The sequence below is a fragment of the Cyphomyrmex costatus genome, unplaced genomic scaffold (assembly GCF_001594065.2).
Source record: "Cyphomyrmex costatus isolate MS0001 unplaced genomic scaffold, Ccosl1.0 scaffold508, whole genome shotgun sequence".
Taxonomy (NCBI): domain Eukaryota; kingdom Metazoa; phylum Arthropoda; class Insecta; order Hymenoptera; family Formicidae; genus Cyphomyrmex; species Cyphomyrmex costatus.
The window spans coordinates 85,906-100,224 of NW_017279335.1; the positions used below are offsets into that span (position 1 = coordinate 85,906).

Sequence of the window (14,319 nt, forward strand, 5' to 3'; positions counted from 1 at the left end):
ATATAAAATATCTATTTCAAAAAAATAAATAATAATGATTATCGTAAATATTTGTGCTGTCCATGAATATTGTTAATGTAATAATGCAGCGATATTGTTGCAAGTTTTATTCTGTTGGGAACATTAATTTGTCATTGCAAAATAAATTTCAAGATAGAAGGATTCAATCTCTTATTATGATATCTAATGATATATTAAGATATACGATTAGAAAGTCAATCTCGAATAATAAACCAGAAATTAATTTAAAAAATATTTCTTTTATTACTGACAATAATTCCAAAGTTATGATCAATTTTTTATACGGATCTTATCATAAAAGATACACGAAAAATTAATTAGATTATTAATTACACAAACGTCATTAATTATGAAAATAGGAATCGCATGATATGCATTATTAGTATAAGAGTACTTATTGACATTACTTTTTTGTGACTCATGTAATACTGTTCAAAGTATAATCGAGAGTCACACGCAAACGGAAGAAGAATTTATATCGAATAAGAATCATTATCTTTTCTAATTATATCGCGAAATAATTATAAATTCTATCTTCTTGCATTTCGATCTCAAATAAACATTTCTTAATTGGTCCTTATAGTATTCCCTTAATAAAAAAAAAAAGAAATAAATGGCTCTGTTTAGACACAAAATAAAAATCGAATTCACTACGATTGAAAATACCATTTTTAAAAAAGTAATAGAACAAAAAGAAGACAAAGAAAAGAAAAAAATATTTGTTTCTATATAAAAATATATAGCACCATATTTATATGCATTTTTATATGCAATATAAAAATTTTGCACCATATTTAGATCGCTTCGATCTTCCCACTATCATCAGACTCATGGTCCCCTCCAGAATACGAGACCGATGGTGGGAGAACAAATAAAAATGTTCGAGCTCTTATATAGTCTTGTGTGCGTCTGGCTTTTCCGCGCGTTGCGGTCGCCGGTCAGTCGCGGTCAATTCCACCCCCGCTCTTCTCCTAACCCAAGCCGTCGCACCGGAAGCGAGTCACAACCTCTTCGCCGTCTCTCTCTCTCTCTCTCTCCCGCCTGTCGATTCTGTCTCGAACCGCGCGGAGGTGGTTCCTCGGATCAGAATTGTGCTGACCGATCACTCCGATCAGTAGAGTACGAGCGACCGCGCGTCGATCATCATCGAGTTTCGCGTGACTCTCGCGGGAAGTCTTCGTTTTTGCTGCACGACGTTTCGCGTTTTTTTACTTGTTGAGATGACATCGAGAACTCCTCGTCTGAAGTGGACCGTTTACTTGGCACTCATTCTGGTGAGAGATCGCACTCATAGCATTAATTAGAATTTAATGCAATAGTGGAGTAATGCAATTAATGCATTAATGGACTGTCTGGTTGCACTAATTGTAGGATTTTAATTGAAAATTCACAGAATTTTCTGATTGAATCTATTGTGATTCTGGTTGTGATAACCAGATTGAGAAAGAATATCCTGAAAATTAATATTTATTTGAACGGTGCCAATTAAACGTTCACTTACAGTAAATAAACATTTACTTGATAAAAAGAAATGACTATTAAATAAAATTGATGTTTTTATACCAAATAAATATAACTTCGTATTTAATAAATATTTAATTGACATGCACTGTTCAAATAAATAATTTATTAAATTCCTCTTTAGTGCAGAATTCTGATACATATAATGAAAATCTTTTGATTCCTTCACTTTCGATCGGAAAATTTTCTTACAATTAATGTATCATATGGAATTTTTATTCTTCGCCATATTTGCTGTCAGAATTAATGTTTGGAATTAATGTGTATCTTCCCAGTTTAATCAATCGCTGAATATTTTCACAACCGTGTCGCGTAGATTTGTTAGATTCGTTTATTCATATTTATCTTTTCTCCGAATTTTTAAACACTGGACACTTTTGTTGACGATTTATGGGATTTATGCGCGCATGGAGGTCATGTCGGCTGAAAGGCGCAGAAACGTGTCCGCGGCATTGCGAATATGCGTGTATAAAAATATCGAGTGGAGGATTTTACTGCGGAGATTAATATCCACGCGCGATGTCCTTATTATTATCTTCATCTCAATACCATGGCGGAACGCTCGAGTTTTTTTGGTTCTTGCAAAACGCCTTCGGGCAACGAAAGTTATTAAAGACAATGAAAACAATTATGTTTCGAAGTGTAGGCAAAGTTATATTGAAAACTTATGTGATTTATAGTGAAAACTTATACCTTTTGAAAACTCCTTGTTTTATTTTTTTACAATCTCTATAGAAATTTCATAATCACTGGCAATAATTAATTACCTATTTTAAGCACTATTTAAAAGCACTTGAACACCAATGATTTTAATACCGTAAAGTACAAGTGATTAATTATTTAATTTAAATATCAAAAGCACTGAATAACAGTGCTTTAATTAAGAGTTAATAATTAAAAAAGTTAGTAATAAAAATAGTTTAACAAACAGTAATTAATTACTATTATAACTACGAATAAAAGCACTGAATAACTGTGCTCTTATTGACAGATAGTGATTCATTACTCATTTTTAGTATTATTAAAGCATTAAAGCATAAATTATTAAGTGCTTATTGGAAAGTATTGCAATATAAATCATTAATTATGTATATTTTAAGTTTATTATAAGCATTGAAAATAATACTTTTACTGGAAGATAGTGATTCATTTTTTATCTGGAGTGTTAAAGCACTGAAAAACAATGTTTTTGCTAAAAGGTAGTGATTAATTAGTAATTATTTGTATTGAAAACAACAGTGCTTTGAATACTCAAAATAAACCAAAATTACTTACTACCTTCTAGTATTAAATTGACATCCAACATTGTATTCCTATCACGGGAATGTTCGTTCCTGAATTCTTCCCTCATTCCCTTTTCACGAATATCGGTCATCCACATTCCATTTTTATTTATCTCTTTTACGTGTTTCTTTCTTCCTAGAATGTATATTGCTTTAAGTTTTTCCTCTTATACTAGTTTGACAAGGTTTTCCAACAATGAACAGATTTAAATAACACGTTTGGAAGTTGACATAAGGTGTTGTGACACATATATGTATCGAATGCACGAGAGTGTAATAATAAAACGATGACAGATAGGATTACCTGGAAAAGTCGCGGAATTACCTGGCGATCCGCTTCGTTGACGGAAGAAATTAAGATGCAATATTTACCGTGGGGGTATCTAAAGATATATATATCGTAAAATTGCGACAGTTCTCCGCAATTAGATGCGACACAAATCTTGCGTATGTATTTTGAATTTTTCACAAGATTTTCCCCACAAAAGCAGGAGAAAAAATTAAACTGACTCAATCGTGTAATAAAATATAATTTATACAGAAATTAAACGCAATATTTTAATAATACATAAATTATTATCAACACATTTTTACACTGAAAAGAAGTTACTGAATTACATCAAACATTTGATTGAAAATATACTAATAAAATATATTTACTTACAGTAAGTAAACATTTATTTAAAATAAAAAAAGTTGCACTTAAATATATAACTAACAAATATTTCAAAAAATTCAGTAATAAATTATTTTTTAATGTTTCATCAAAATTAAAATTCTCGACATTCCGGAAACGAGCTATAATATATATATAACAAACAAGTCTTATTATTATTAGTGGATACGATAAACCGTATCAGCGCAAAGTCACACATAAATATTACTGAACATCGAAACCTGCTTTTTTCTTTATTCTCTCCTAAGGATCATTTATGTTGGTCGTAAACTGTTAACTTAAGCCGCAAGCTATAAGGAATTGACCAAATACTTAACCTACGGCATAAGATAATAGTTCCCCAGACAACACAAAGTTTAAAATTGAGACATAAGACGTCTTTAAAACCATCTCGATGTTGGACAATACTTCGTATTGTTTAGATTACAACCAGCATAAATGATCCTTCATTCTCAAAATGCTTTTATATACCGGCTGCCTGCGCGGAGTAATCACACCGCATTATATAATCTCATTCGCGGCTGCATGCACTTGCTTGTAACAGGATCTTATGCCGCCTCTCAACCTCGGTATAGAAATAATTTATCTTTCTCTTATCGCGTTCTATTCTCCCGCCGCGCGCAGTGATTCCGACCTCATGATCCAAGAACAGGACGGTTCTTTACATAATTCCAAGCGCGCGCGCGTTACTTCGTTACTTCGCGGAAAACGGCTTATTTTTAGAGAAGGAAAAGTCCCCGGGTCGAGATCCGATTGTTTTCATACCTTTTTCGTTCGGCAGGTGTGCCAGACGGTGCGACTGATCGAAGGATATCCTCGCACTTCCTCAGAGATGCCGGAGGATTCATCGGGCGCCGGAAGTTCCTCGTCGCAGGACACGTTGTCGATTTCAAGATTGATCGAAGAGGCGTACGAGCAGCAGGTGTTTCTACAATATTAAACAAAGTAGATCGTAAATGTGAATACACAGTAATTAGGAAGTGAAGATCTCAACACTAGAAGAACCGAGGCAGCCAATTTGGCTCCTTGCAAAATTCGTAATACTGAAAGATTGACTGTTGCAGTAAAATAAATGGTAAAATATGACATAGCATTTTTAATTGGCTGCTGCAGCTAATTAAAAATTCTGTGCCATATTCAGTTAATCTTTTCTTTCAGTGTATAACTTTTAGTATTCACACACAATCATAACAGGACTATAAAAGTATAGTAATATAACGAATTAAATTGACAAGTAATTTAACAATATTGATGATAGAAAGATATTCATTCTGATGCTAATAAGCACCTTGAAACCTTTAAATAATTTTAGGTGTTTCTACGACCGCAACAATGGTCACAGAAGACCGTCGACGGAGACGACAATTGTTGTTCACAAAGAATCGAACAGATGCAGAGGGACACTTCGACAGAGTCTTCGAGTAATGGAGTGATTCAAAGTAGATCAAAAAGATCACAAGGCAAGCTTATTTTGTATAAGTATTGACGTCAAATGAACATTTCTTTTGGTGATTATTGGGAACGAATCAATAATTAACCATTCATAATTTGATCAAGGCCATGTGGTTTAAATGCGCAATCAAAGATCCATTTAAAGTTGCGGTTTTATCCGTAAAACAGGAACTTACGAAATAACGACAGCGCGTGTATCTCTCTGATAATATCATGTGTTAAAAAGAGATTCTCTGGTGAAGAAAATTCTTATAATATCTCATATATTATTTTTAAAGAATTGTCCATATTTTAAATAAAGATTTAAAAAATATTTTAGACTTACACAAACAATTAGTTAAATATTACAAGTTTTCTTTGGAAATTATAGAGAATGAGAAATAGATTTTGAATATCTCACAGAAGTTACATAAGGAATTTTGAAAAAAATATAGACTTTCTCGGCATTTCTAAAAAATGTTTCAATTTGTACACAAAATTTGTAGAAATAAATTATACAGAATTTTTTTCTAATTTTTTTTAATATTTTAGAATTTACATAAGTAAAATATTTTTAAGAAATATTAGCTTTTTCAGAGTTTCAGAAAAGTGTTACAATTTATACAGAAAAATATGTATATATCTAAAAAATTTTTTTTTAATTTATGAAATTATATGAAAAAACGTGCAAAATCCTAATTTATATATACATTTTGAAAAAATTTTGGAAAAATAAAAAAAAATATTCATAATAAATATTGCTGAGGTACCTTATTTCTCCATTGTAGGTTCGAGCACGTCAATGTATAGGAGTCGAGATATGCCGCACAGGGACGCAGGCATGTCAATGCACAGGAATTCTGACGAGAAAATTATTTTCCCAGACGGTAGAATCTCGGAAACTTCGATGCTGCCGACGTTGACCTGTCGCAAAAGTACGTTCTGTGAGAACGTCGCCGACTATCCCAGGCAACTGGTGAACGCGGCGATACAGCAGAATACCAGTTTGAGATTCCTGGAGAGTGTCGATACTGTCGATTCGGTTAGAAATAATTCTATCGTATATAAAAACGCATGAAGGATCGTTTTATTAGCTCACCATATCGTTACACCAAAATAAAGTTTATTTCTGCTATATAATAAATATTCACTTGTGCGTATATGTGTATATTTTTATAAAACAAAGGATCGCGAAACTAACATAATCTCGATGAGTTACGTAAACTTCTGATGCACGAGACACGCGAAAATGACGTTAGAATATTTTTCAATGTCATGATTTTTATCGTTTTATGCAGTATGGTAATAATAAGGGATCTGAAAAGTAAATTAAAATTATTATCGTTAAAAATTATATATAGAAAAAATGGAATTTTTAAAAAATTTAATTAGATACAGATCTGAAAATAATTTTATTGGATATCATCAAAATAATTATATAAATCTTAAAATAAATTTACTAGTTATTGAACAGTTAGTAAATATTTATTAGACAATTATTGGATCAAAAAAATTTTTAATATTAAGCTTTTAATTATATTTACAACTCTAATTCGTTGTTTATAAAAATATAACAACAAATTTATTTAGAATAGTACATTATTTAAAAAATAAAGTTTAATATATTTAAAATTTTTGTTATTTCGTTCAATACTTGGATTATATCCACTATATAATATGTTTACCTTAAATTTTTTAACATTAATGACAATAATGCAATAAGTTTTAATGTTTTAAAAGCAATCAGTTTAAGTGTTTCTTCAGCAAAAATAGAAACAAAATTATTTTCAGATTCGTATCTAAATTGTTAAATACTTCAGTAAAACTATTATTTCTATATACAGATTATTTTTACGTTCATCGAGATTGACAATAAAATTATGCTGGTTTTAATGTATTACTGTACTTACACGTATTTCATATTTTATTTATCTCTCTCTTATCGGTACATATATATGTGCTTTTCCAGATGTCCGATGTTGGTGACGTAGAACAAAGGATAGACACGGTAGCTCGCGAATCAGTGCTTTGCCCAATTCGCGTAAGTTGATTTGGCTTTTTTCTTCTACTACTATTCCTTTAAATAGGTCTTTAATTTCTTTAGATTACCTCTAACGTTGTGTAATAAATGTTAGAATTAGAATAAATAATACTTAAAATATCATTAATCGTGTGTTAAATTCGTAGGAACAAGTGGTATATCCGCAAACCGCACAGAATAAGGAAAATCAATGGTTGTTTATCGTGAACCAGGATGACTTAAAGCAAGGAATACGCATCGAGGTTTGCTTGTAAGAGCGATTTTATTTGAATAGTTCTAATTAAAAGCAGCTATATATTCAAAATTTTTTTTAATGAGGAATCATTCAACTTCTTCCTAGACATTGGCTGCGTTCAACAGAGAAAGTAGCTTTGCAACTGTTGTAACATGCTTCAATACCATTGATTCTCGTTTTTGAGTCTAAATGTATAAACTAATCATATTAAATTTTACAACAGTTGCAAACATTTTTAAATGCTATGGCTTATTTAGCTAATCGTTTTTTTTAGTACAATAAAGTATATATTCTATTTTAATAAATAAAAATTGTTCTATTATATTATACACTTCTTGATCACTAAAACAATGAATTTCTTTTTAAAGAAAGTATATATTATATAATATGAGGATGGAATCATCTAAATCGTATAGTACACATCTATAACGAATTTTTGATTGCAGAAACGAAGGCCAGAAGTGCAACATGGTCGAAGGCTTTGCCGAAGGCTACAAGACTTCCTGCAAACAGAAATACATTTATCGAGAATTAGCAGCAGTGGGTAGCGACGGTAACATCTTCAAGGATCAATTCCGCTTTCCGTCGAGCTGCTGTTGTCACGTGAAGTTCACTGGCGACCCTACAGCCAGGCTAGGACTAAGACTAAACCTGTCAGTCAATCAAACACAATAATGTAGATCAAGTACCTTTTTCACATCAATGATACGTTCTAGCTTCAATATGAAAGCTAGAACGAGCGAGGAGAAAATATAAAGACTTTTCAGTCTTATTCGTATCTACGCAGATGTTCGATACGTCCACGTATCAACGCACGTTCACAAATAGCTCAAGATGATTACTCAGATTGGTTTATCAAGTAATGTTATTACATCAAGCAACTAGCTATCGTTAACTGTTAACACTAAAATTGGAGCAATACTTTTGTAATAAATTCTCTATAGTGATTTAAGATGTTCATTAGCATTAGTATTGTTAAATTGCTTGTCAATTTATTTTGTGATATTACGTAATCCAGTTTTAATTTAGAACGGTGTTTCGAGACAGACAAATAACACTAGTTTACAAATTTTTAATACTGCAAAAAACGGCCTAACTTTTTAAAATGTATTTTAGGACGCTGAGTTCGAATCTACCACCAGAAAAATTCCATCAGGTCGAACTTTTTGTCAATTTTAAAATACGCGGCTAGTATTTTTTTCCGAATAATTTGAGCAAGGCAAAAATTTCCACCAGAACTTGATTAAAAAACATTATTGCTAAACTGCTGCTAATCTTTAATATGGGAGTCATAAAAAACAATTAATTAAATATTGAACATTTTTAATTTGTTCTAAAAATTTCTGATAAAACTTGTTTTTGTTAAAACTTCACTTTTATATTAAAATTTTTTTTTTCTAATTGTATTTCTCTTATGTACGGTCCTATAAGACTTATCTAATATTTAAATATTAACAATTTTTTTCTGATAATTATGTAAGTTTTTTATTATATCTCAAAATTCCGAAAATATTTCGGACTCATAGAAAATTATCATAGAAATAAAATATATATCTTCATATCTTCTCGCACGAAACTTTGTAAACTAGTGTAATCGGCACATTGTTCTCACGAACTGGAAATTGTAAAATTCACGTAAAAATATGAGGTACCAAGATTCGCTTTGACCGAATGTGACCTTCACTTCTTCTCTTATTTGTGTTATTAATTTTTTGTTTCACATGAAAAACAAAGGATTAGAGAATAAGAGCAACAAATACAGTTGAATAGAATGAGAAATTTTGCTATAAACAATGCTATCGATTAAATTAATTATTAAGTTTGGTCGAAGTCGTCGCCAGCGGTTTTTGGTTACACCTTTTTCCTCGTAAGAGAAAAATAACAACTACTCCTAGTCTTCGTTCTCTTTCTACGTTCAGACATCATACCTCATACTCGGTCTATTTGTATTACGTCTATGAATCGGAGGACCACACTGCCGTGTCCAGAATACGAAGAAGGTGGAGGGAGTTGATGCACGAAGGAATTCGCGAGCTGAGAACAACCGACGATACCATGTCGATTAACGGGGGAACAAAGGTGTCTTCATGAAGGAACTATGTTTTCATATAAATATCACCAAGGCTCTTTTGTATTATTAATATACGCGAACAATATTCGACAATAGGATAAGTATTACGTGTACAGAATTATATTATGTGATATTATGTGATACGATTACTTATATTCTAATTACACGTCTACGTTATGTTTTCTAAATCTTACGAGTAATTTTACAAATAAAACGATCTATTCCTCGTTCTTGTGTACATATTTTTTTTCCACTCGGAACGTCAGATCACTGACAAAAAGGCACATGATTTATAGAATACGTTTATAAAATATTTCAAGCTTTTAGACGCAATGCGTCTCCAGTCAAAAATATAGAGGTATAAAGTCGTAAGTAATTATTTGTACGCTGTAACATGATTACTTCTGGCAGTTTTTCCGTTCAAAATGGAAGTCAGAGACTTGTCCAGTGTACATAAATTTGTCTTGATTCTCTAACGGAGCATTTTGCAAAATGCATCTTGTTCATATAAAAGAAATGCGCTCGTCCATTAGACGAGTAAGGAACATGGATATCAAAAAGAAAATATCAGTCGTCCTTCTGCTGCATCGTAAACTTCTCTCGTTCTGTTGCTATCGTGTTAAATATCCTGTGACATTGACGAAGCTATTCTCAGCATGCCTGCGACAGAAAGAGAGAAACAATTCAATTGATTCGTTTCGACAGAGAAATAAAAGAGGAAAAGTATATTTTGCATAAGCATTGTCTAAAATAAAAACAACAAAGTTCAAACAAATGATTTATCTTATTTATTCTACCAAATCTAGATTACTTCTTTCGAATGTTTTTAAGACGTCTGTATCGCGTTTTAGACTTTGTATAAAACGTATTTGTCTTTGAATTGAGTCCTTCCATTAGTTACACTAACCATCAAACTCAGATTTGAAAGTGTATTATAAAATCATGTTTATTGCACAGAAACGGGTATTTCTGTATATAAAAATCACAAACATCAGGATTATGGGAATCTCTTGTGAGAAAAATGTATCCTAGATTGCTTTTACAATAGAATAAATAACAAGGAGAAGAGATTCTAATATTCAGAATTTGAGATATGTGAGCACGTCTGACAATATTAATAAATTTGGCGATAAGTCAAGATTTTATTATTAACGTATATACGAAAAGACTAATTTTACAAGATTATTATACTGAAGATCAAAAAATGGTTGAAAATGTTTGGAGAATATTATATTATTGTGTAGACTAATAAATAATAACTTTCGCAAAAGTGCCAACGGCAGTATATATGTTCTTTATTTGACTCATATTGTTTACAATCAAGGCCTCCGTTCTCGATATATTTTTTTGAACTTTTATATTGATTCGGGAAAGGAGGAGAGACCGACGGAAGGCTGAGTCATACCTTGGCGTTGAAATCAGCATCGAAACCACTCTTCCTCTGCATTTGCGCCTGGAGGTCGGCCAGCTGGGCGATCGACATGTCGATATCGCCACTGCTGATGTGCGCTGTGTGTCTGAAATTCGTGGGCACACCGATCATGCTCCGGTCTATCCTGAGTCTCTGATGCGGCCTGCCACCGTTCCGCCTGTTGTTCCTCGTTGGCCGTGGCGTCAGGCAGCACGTGAAACACTGCACCCAGAGCTCGTTATTGCCGGCCATCTCTTACGTATCCACACGTATTCCTGTAGAAATTTCATAGAGGTAAATGTTCCAGTGATTGGACAAGTACCTGTATCTGGAAACTTACATCTGTGTTATATTTAAGACTTCCTTAATTTTAATTTCAAATACTCTAAATATGAACTTAAGAAATATAAGGCATAATTATAAATAGATAAAATCTATTAAAATTTATTGTTAATAATCTCAGATGCTTTTTTATTACAATATCATATTTAAAAAAGCACACACTTGAGATTATTAATAATATAAAATACAATTATTTGCAGATTTATAATTCACATTAACAACTAATTATAAATATTCTTTATCAAGACAAGTTGATCATTGATAAGCAATTTAATAATTGTTTATGTTAATAAGTATCTTTATAGAAGTATTAATAATTAGACATTAATGAGAATTTAAAATCTGCGAATAATTTTATTTGTAACGTACTGCTCTAGTTTTGCTAATAAAAAAGATTTCAGTGTACAGTTTACACAATTAAATATTTATATAAATTCACATACACAAAGAAATATCTAAACATTAAGATCTGTTTTAATCGAATACAGAAATTTCTCTTATTTAAGTAAAATAAATAAATAGAGTTTTGCGTAAATATCCAGACATAAGTAAGACATGTCTGATTACCAGGATTGGGAAAGTTACTTTACAAGTTAATCATAATTTCATCATTACTTTATAAGTGACTTTTTTTTTATAGAAATTGAGCACAATATAAGTTTGGGTATTCTACTTTTATACAATATTTTCCCATTTGCTCCAATTTTGTATTACCTCTGTACTCAATTTCCATACAAGCGCATATAAGGTAACCTAAAAATAGTAAAAATTAATTTACAAGTAATTTACGAGATAACTTTTCCAAACCTACTGAGATGTTTACCTTACATAGAAATTGTTACCTGAACAAATTTCCTGATAATCCAGAATAAGGAAGATTTGGAGGATTCTCGAGTCAAGCAGCTCGACGCGGATGACGTCCACGACTGCGACTCGCGGAGTAGAACCAGCAGATTCACGGCGTAGAGGTTAAGTTGACGGACGACAATCGTCTCAACGGCCGACGAGTCGAGCAAAACAAACATTTCCATGGAACGCGCGGCTCACGATTGCGAAGGACATCGTTCCCTGCGAACGCAAACACCGGAGGACGATAAAGATATTGGAAGATATCCCAAACGGCTGCCGCTGCGGCGCGATGGAAACAAAGGCAAACCTGGCAAACTCGGTCGGCTCGATCCCCGCGGTGTTGACACGAGCGCTGTCATACGCGCGGCCCGTTTCACACGATCGCTTCTTCACCATTCTTCGCGATTCGCCACGGATCCTTTTACGTTTAGTCCGTTATTCTTTGTAGCTTGTTATACTTTCTGCACTTAAGGGGTTCTCCAGTTTTTCTTTTTTTTTATATGTAAGATTTACATATAAAAACGGTTTAATAAGATTTTTATTGTTTATTATAATAAAAAGAATTTGAATATTGAGAAACTTATTATTCCCAAATATTGAGAATTTTTTTTCAGATTTTTTGACTGTATAGAATTTTCTTTAAATAATTTTTGTAAAGAGCTTATAAATCTTATAAGAAGGATTTTAACATTTTATAAAGTAATTTAATCAAAATATAAGTTTTAAAGAATTGTATATATGGATATATAAAAGAATGGAGTTTATATAAAGAACACTTTGGAAGTAAAATTAAATAAATTTTTATTAAAAATTAAATTTTGTTCTTTTTTAATAAAGTTACAGCTGACTGAAATTTGTAATTCGTAACGCTATTTTTTTCAATTCAATAGAATCATTTCGTAACTAGACGTGGAGTGGCTAAAGAATAAGTTCATCTACATTTACAAAAAAAGTTCAGGTTCAGCTGCAGAGAATGATTTATTTCTCACGTGCCTTGACTGTTACACCTTAAGTTATTTTAAGATCTCTGATATGCTTTTAAGAATCTTCTTATTTATTCTTCACATGGTTTTCTTTGTAAAGAATATAATGATCAACATGTAATATCATGTTAAATCTTTCTCCTGGAATTTGTATCGCAACCTTTGTGTGAGAAAAAAGGAAGACTTTTTGAACTTCTTGTCTAAAAGAATCCAACACAGGTATAAAAAGGCGAACTTCTAAATGGGTTTTAATGATCTTTCACATATATTTCAACCTTTATTTTATCTTTCCTACTTTTAATGAAAATTTTTTTTGGAACAGCTCTCTTTTTTTTTAAATTTTTATATTAAATTTTATAATTACAAAAATTTACCTAATTTTTTTTAATTATAAAATTATCTTTTTATTAATTCTTTTTATATATGAGATAGAAATTTGAAATATTTTAAGATATTCTATTTTATAATTAATAAAAAAACTTATAAAATCTGAAGAAATAATTATTCTTTAGAAATAATTTATCTTCATAAATTAAAAAATATAAAAAATTTTTTTAAATATTAAAAAATCTGTTTTTATCAGAATTTCTGTTTTTAAAAATCTATCTCCTTTGGTATTATAATCGCTCTTTCTTAATTATTCCGCAATGCATTTGCCACGAATTGTGGATCGTGTAAAGTGGGTTGAGCTCCATCCGTCCTCTTTACCGCTGTTTACCGTCTTATCCTTGTCTTTTTGTCTCAATGAAGCACAAATGTGTTTCGAGTGCGAGAAGTGCAAGGAGTACAGTTAGAATGAACCGATTTGTATACAATATATTTCGGATCTTTCGAAAAAATATCTTAAAATTTTTCAGATTTTAAAAGATTTCTTTTCAGAAATTATAGAACGACAAATCTTAAAATATTTCAGAATTCATGTATAAAGGATTCTTTATATCTTCACGTTATAGAAAATGTCTCAGTCGACAACTAAAGTATCTAACATGACATTTATACTATATTTATTTATATGGTTAAGATATTATCTTTGTTGCTTTTATATTTAGTGTCAACTAGGATATAGACTTTATCAGGACTTCTGAGAAGTACCCCACTTCACTTTAGAAAACCTGAGAAATTTTTTAAAAAATTATAAAATTGTAATTTTTATAATTACTCTTTATAAGTATCTAAAATTTATGTGAAAATTCTTGAGTATGAAGAATTAAAAAAAAATTTTCATCAGAGTTAATAAGCAAAATTTTAGCAGTCTAGAGATTTCGAAAATTTTTTATTTTATAAGAAGAAATAAAGTATTTCTGCAAATATTCATAAATTTAAATATGAAAAATTCTTATAAATATTTGAGTAGAATATCATGATCGATTAACATATCTACATTAAACTCGTATTTTGTCAGTCGATTTTACCTGCAGTTAATATCACGACATAACTCCATAACAAAATAATATC

The 14,319-nt window shown here is 31.1% G+C and overlaps 2 protein-coding genes across 2 annotated transcripts; one reads left to right on the plus strand and one right to left on the minus strand.

The window, feature by feature from the left end:
- Window positions 1-1,252: 1,252 nt before the first annotated feature.
- LOC108778695 (Spaetzle domain-containing protein) lies at window positions 1,253-8,118 on the plus strand. The gene is made up of 7 exons (XM_018545935.1): window positions 1,253-1,295; window positions 4,283-4,423; window positions 4,814-4,961; window positions 5,721-5,974; window positions 6,902-6,973; window positions 7,120-7,223; window positions 7,655-8,118. Exons 2-7 carry the CDS (start codon window positions 4,334-4,336, stop codon window positions 7,881-7,883), a joined length of 897 nt encoding a protein of 298 aa, XP_018401437.1. The 5' UTR covers window positions 1,253-1,295; window positions 4,283-4,333; the 3' UTR covers window positions 7,884-8,118.
- A 576-nt stretch (window positions 8,119-8,694) lies between these two features.
- Window positions 8,695-12,209, minus strand: Spec2 (CDC42 small effector protein Spec2). The gene is made up of 4 exons (XM_018545944.1): window positions 12,189-12,209; window positions 11,875-12,100; window positions 10,685-10,965; window positions 8,695-9,939 (listed from the first exon to the last, which is right to left on the minus strand). The coding sequence occupies exons 3-4, from the start codon at window positions 10,940-10,942 to the stop codon at window positions 9,931-9,933; spliced, it is 267 nt and encodes an 88-aa protein (XP_018401446.1). The 5' UTR covers window positions 10,943-10,965; window positions 11,875-12,100; window positions 12,189-12,209; the 3' UTR covers window positions 8,695-9,930.
- Between the last annotated feature and the right edge of the window lie 2,110 nt (window positions 12,210-14,319).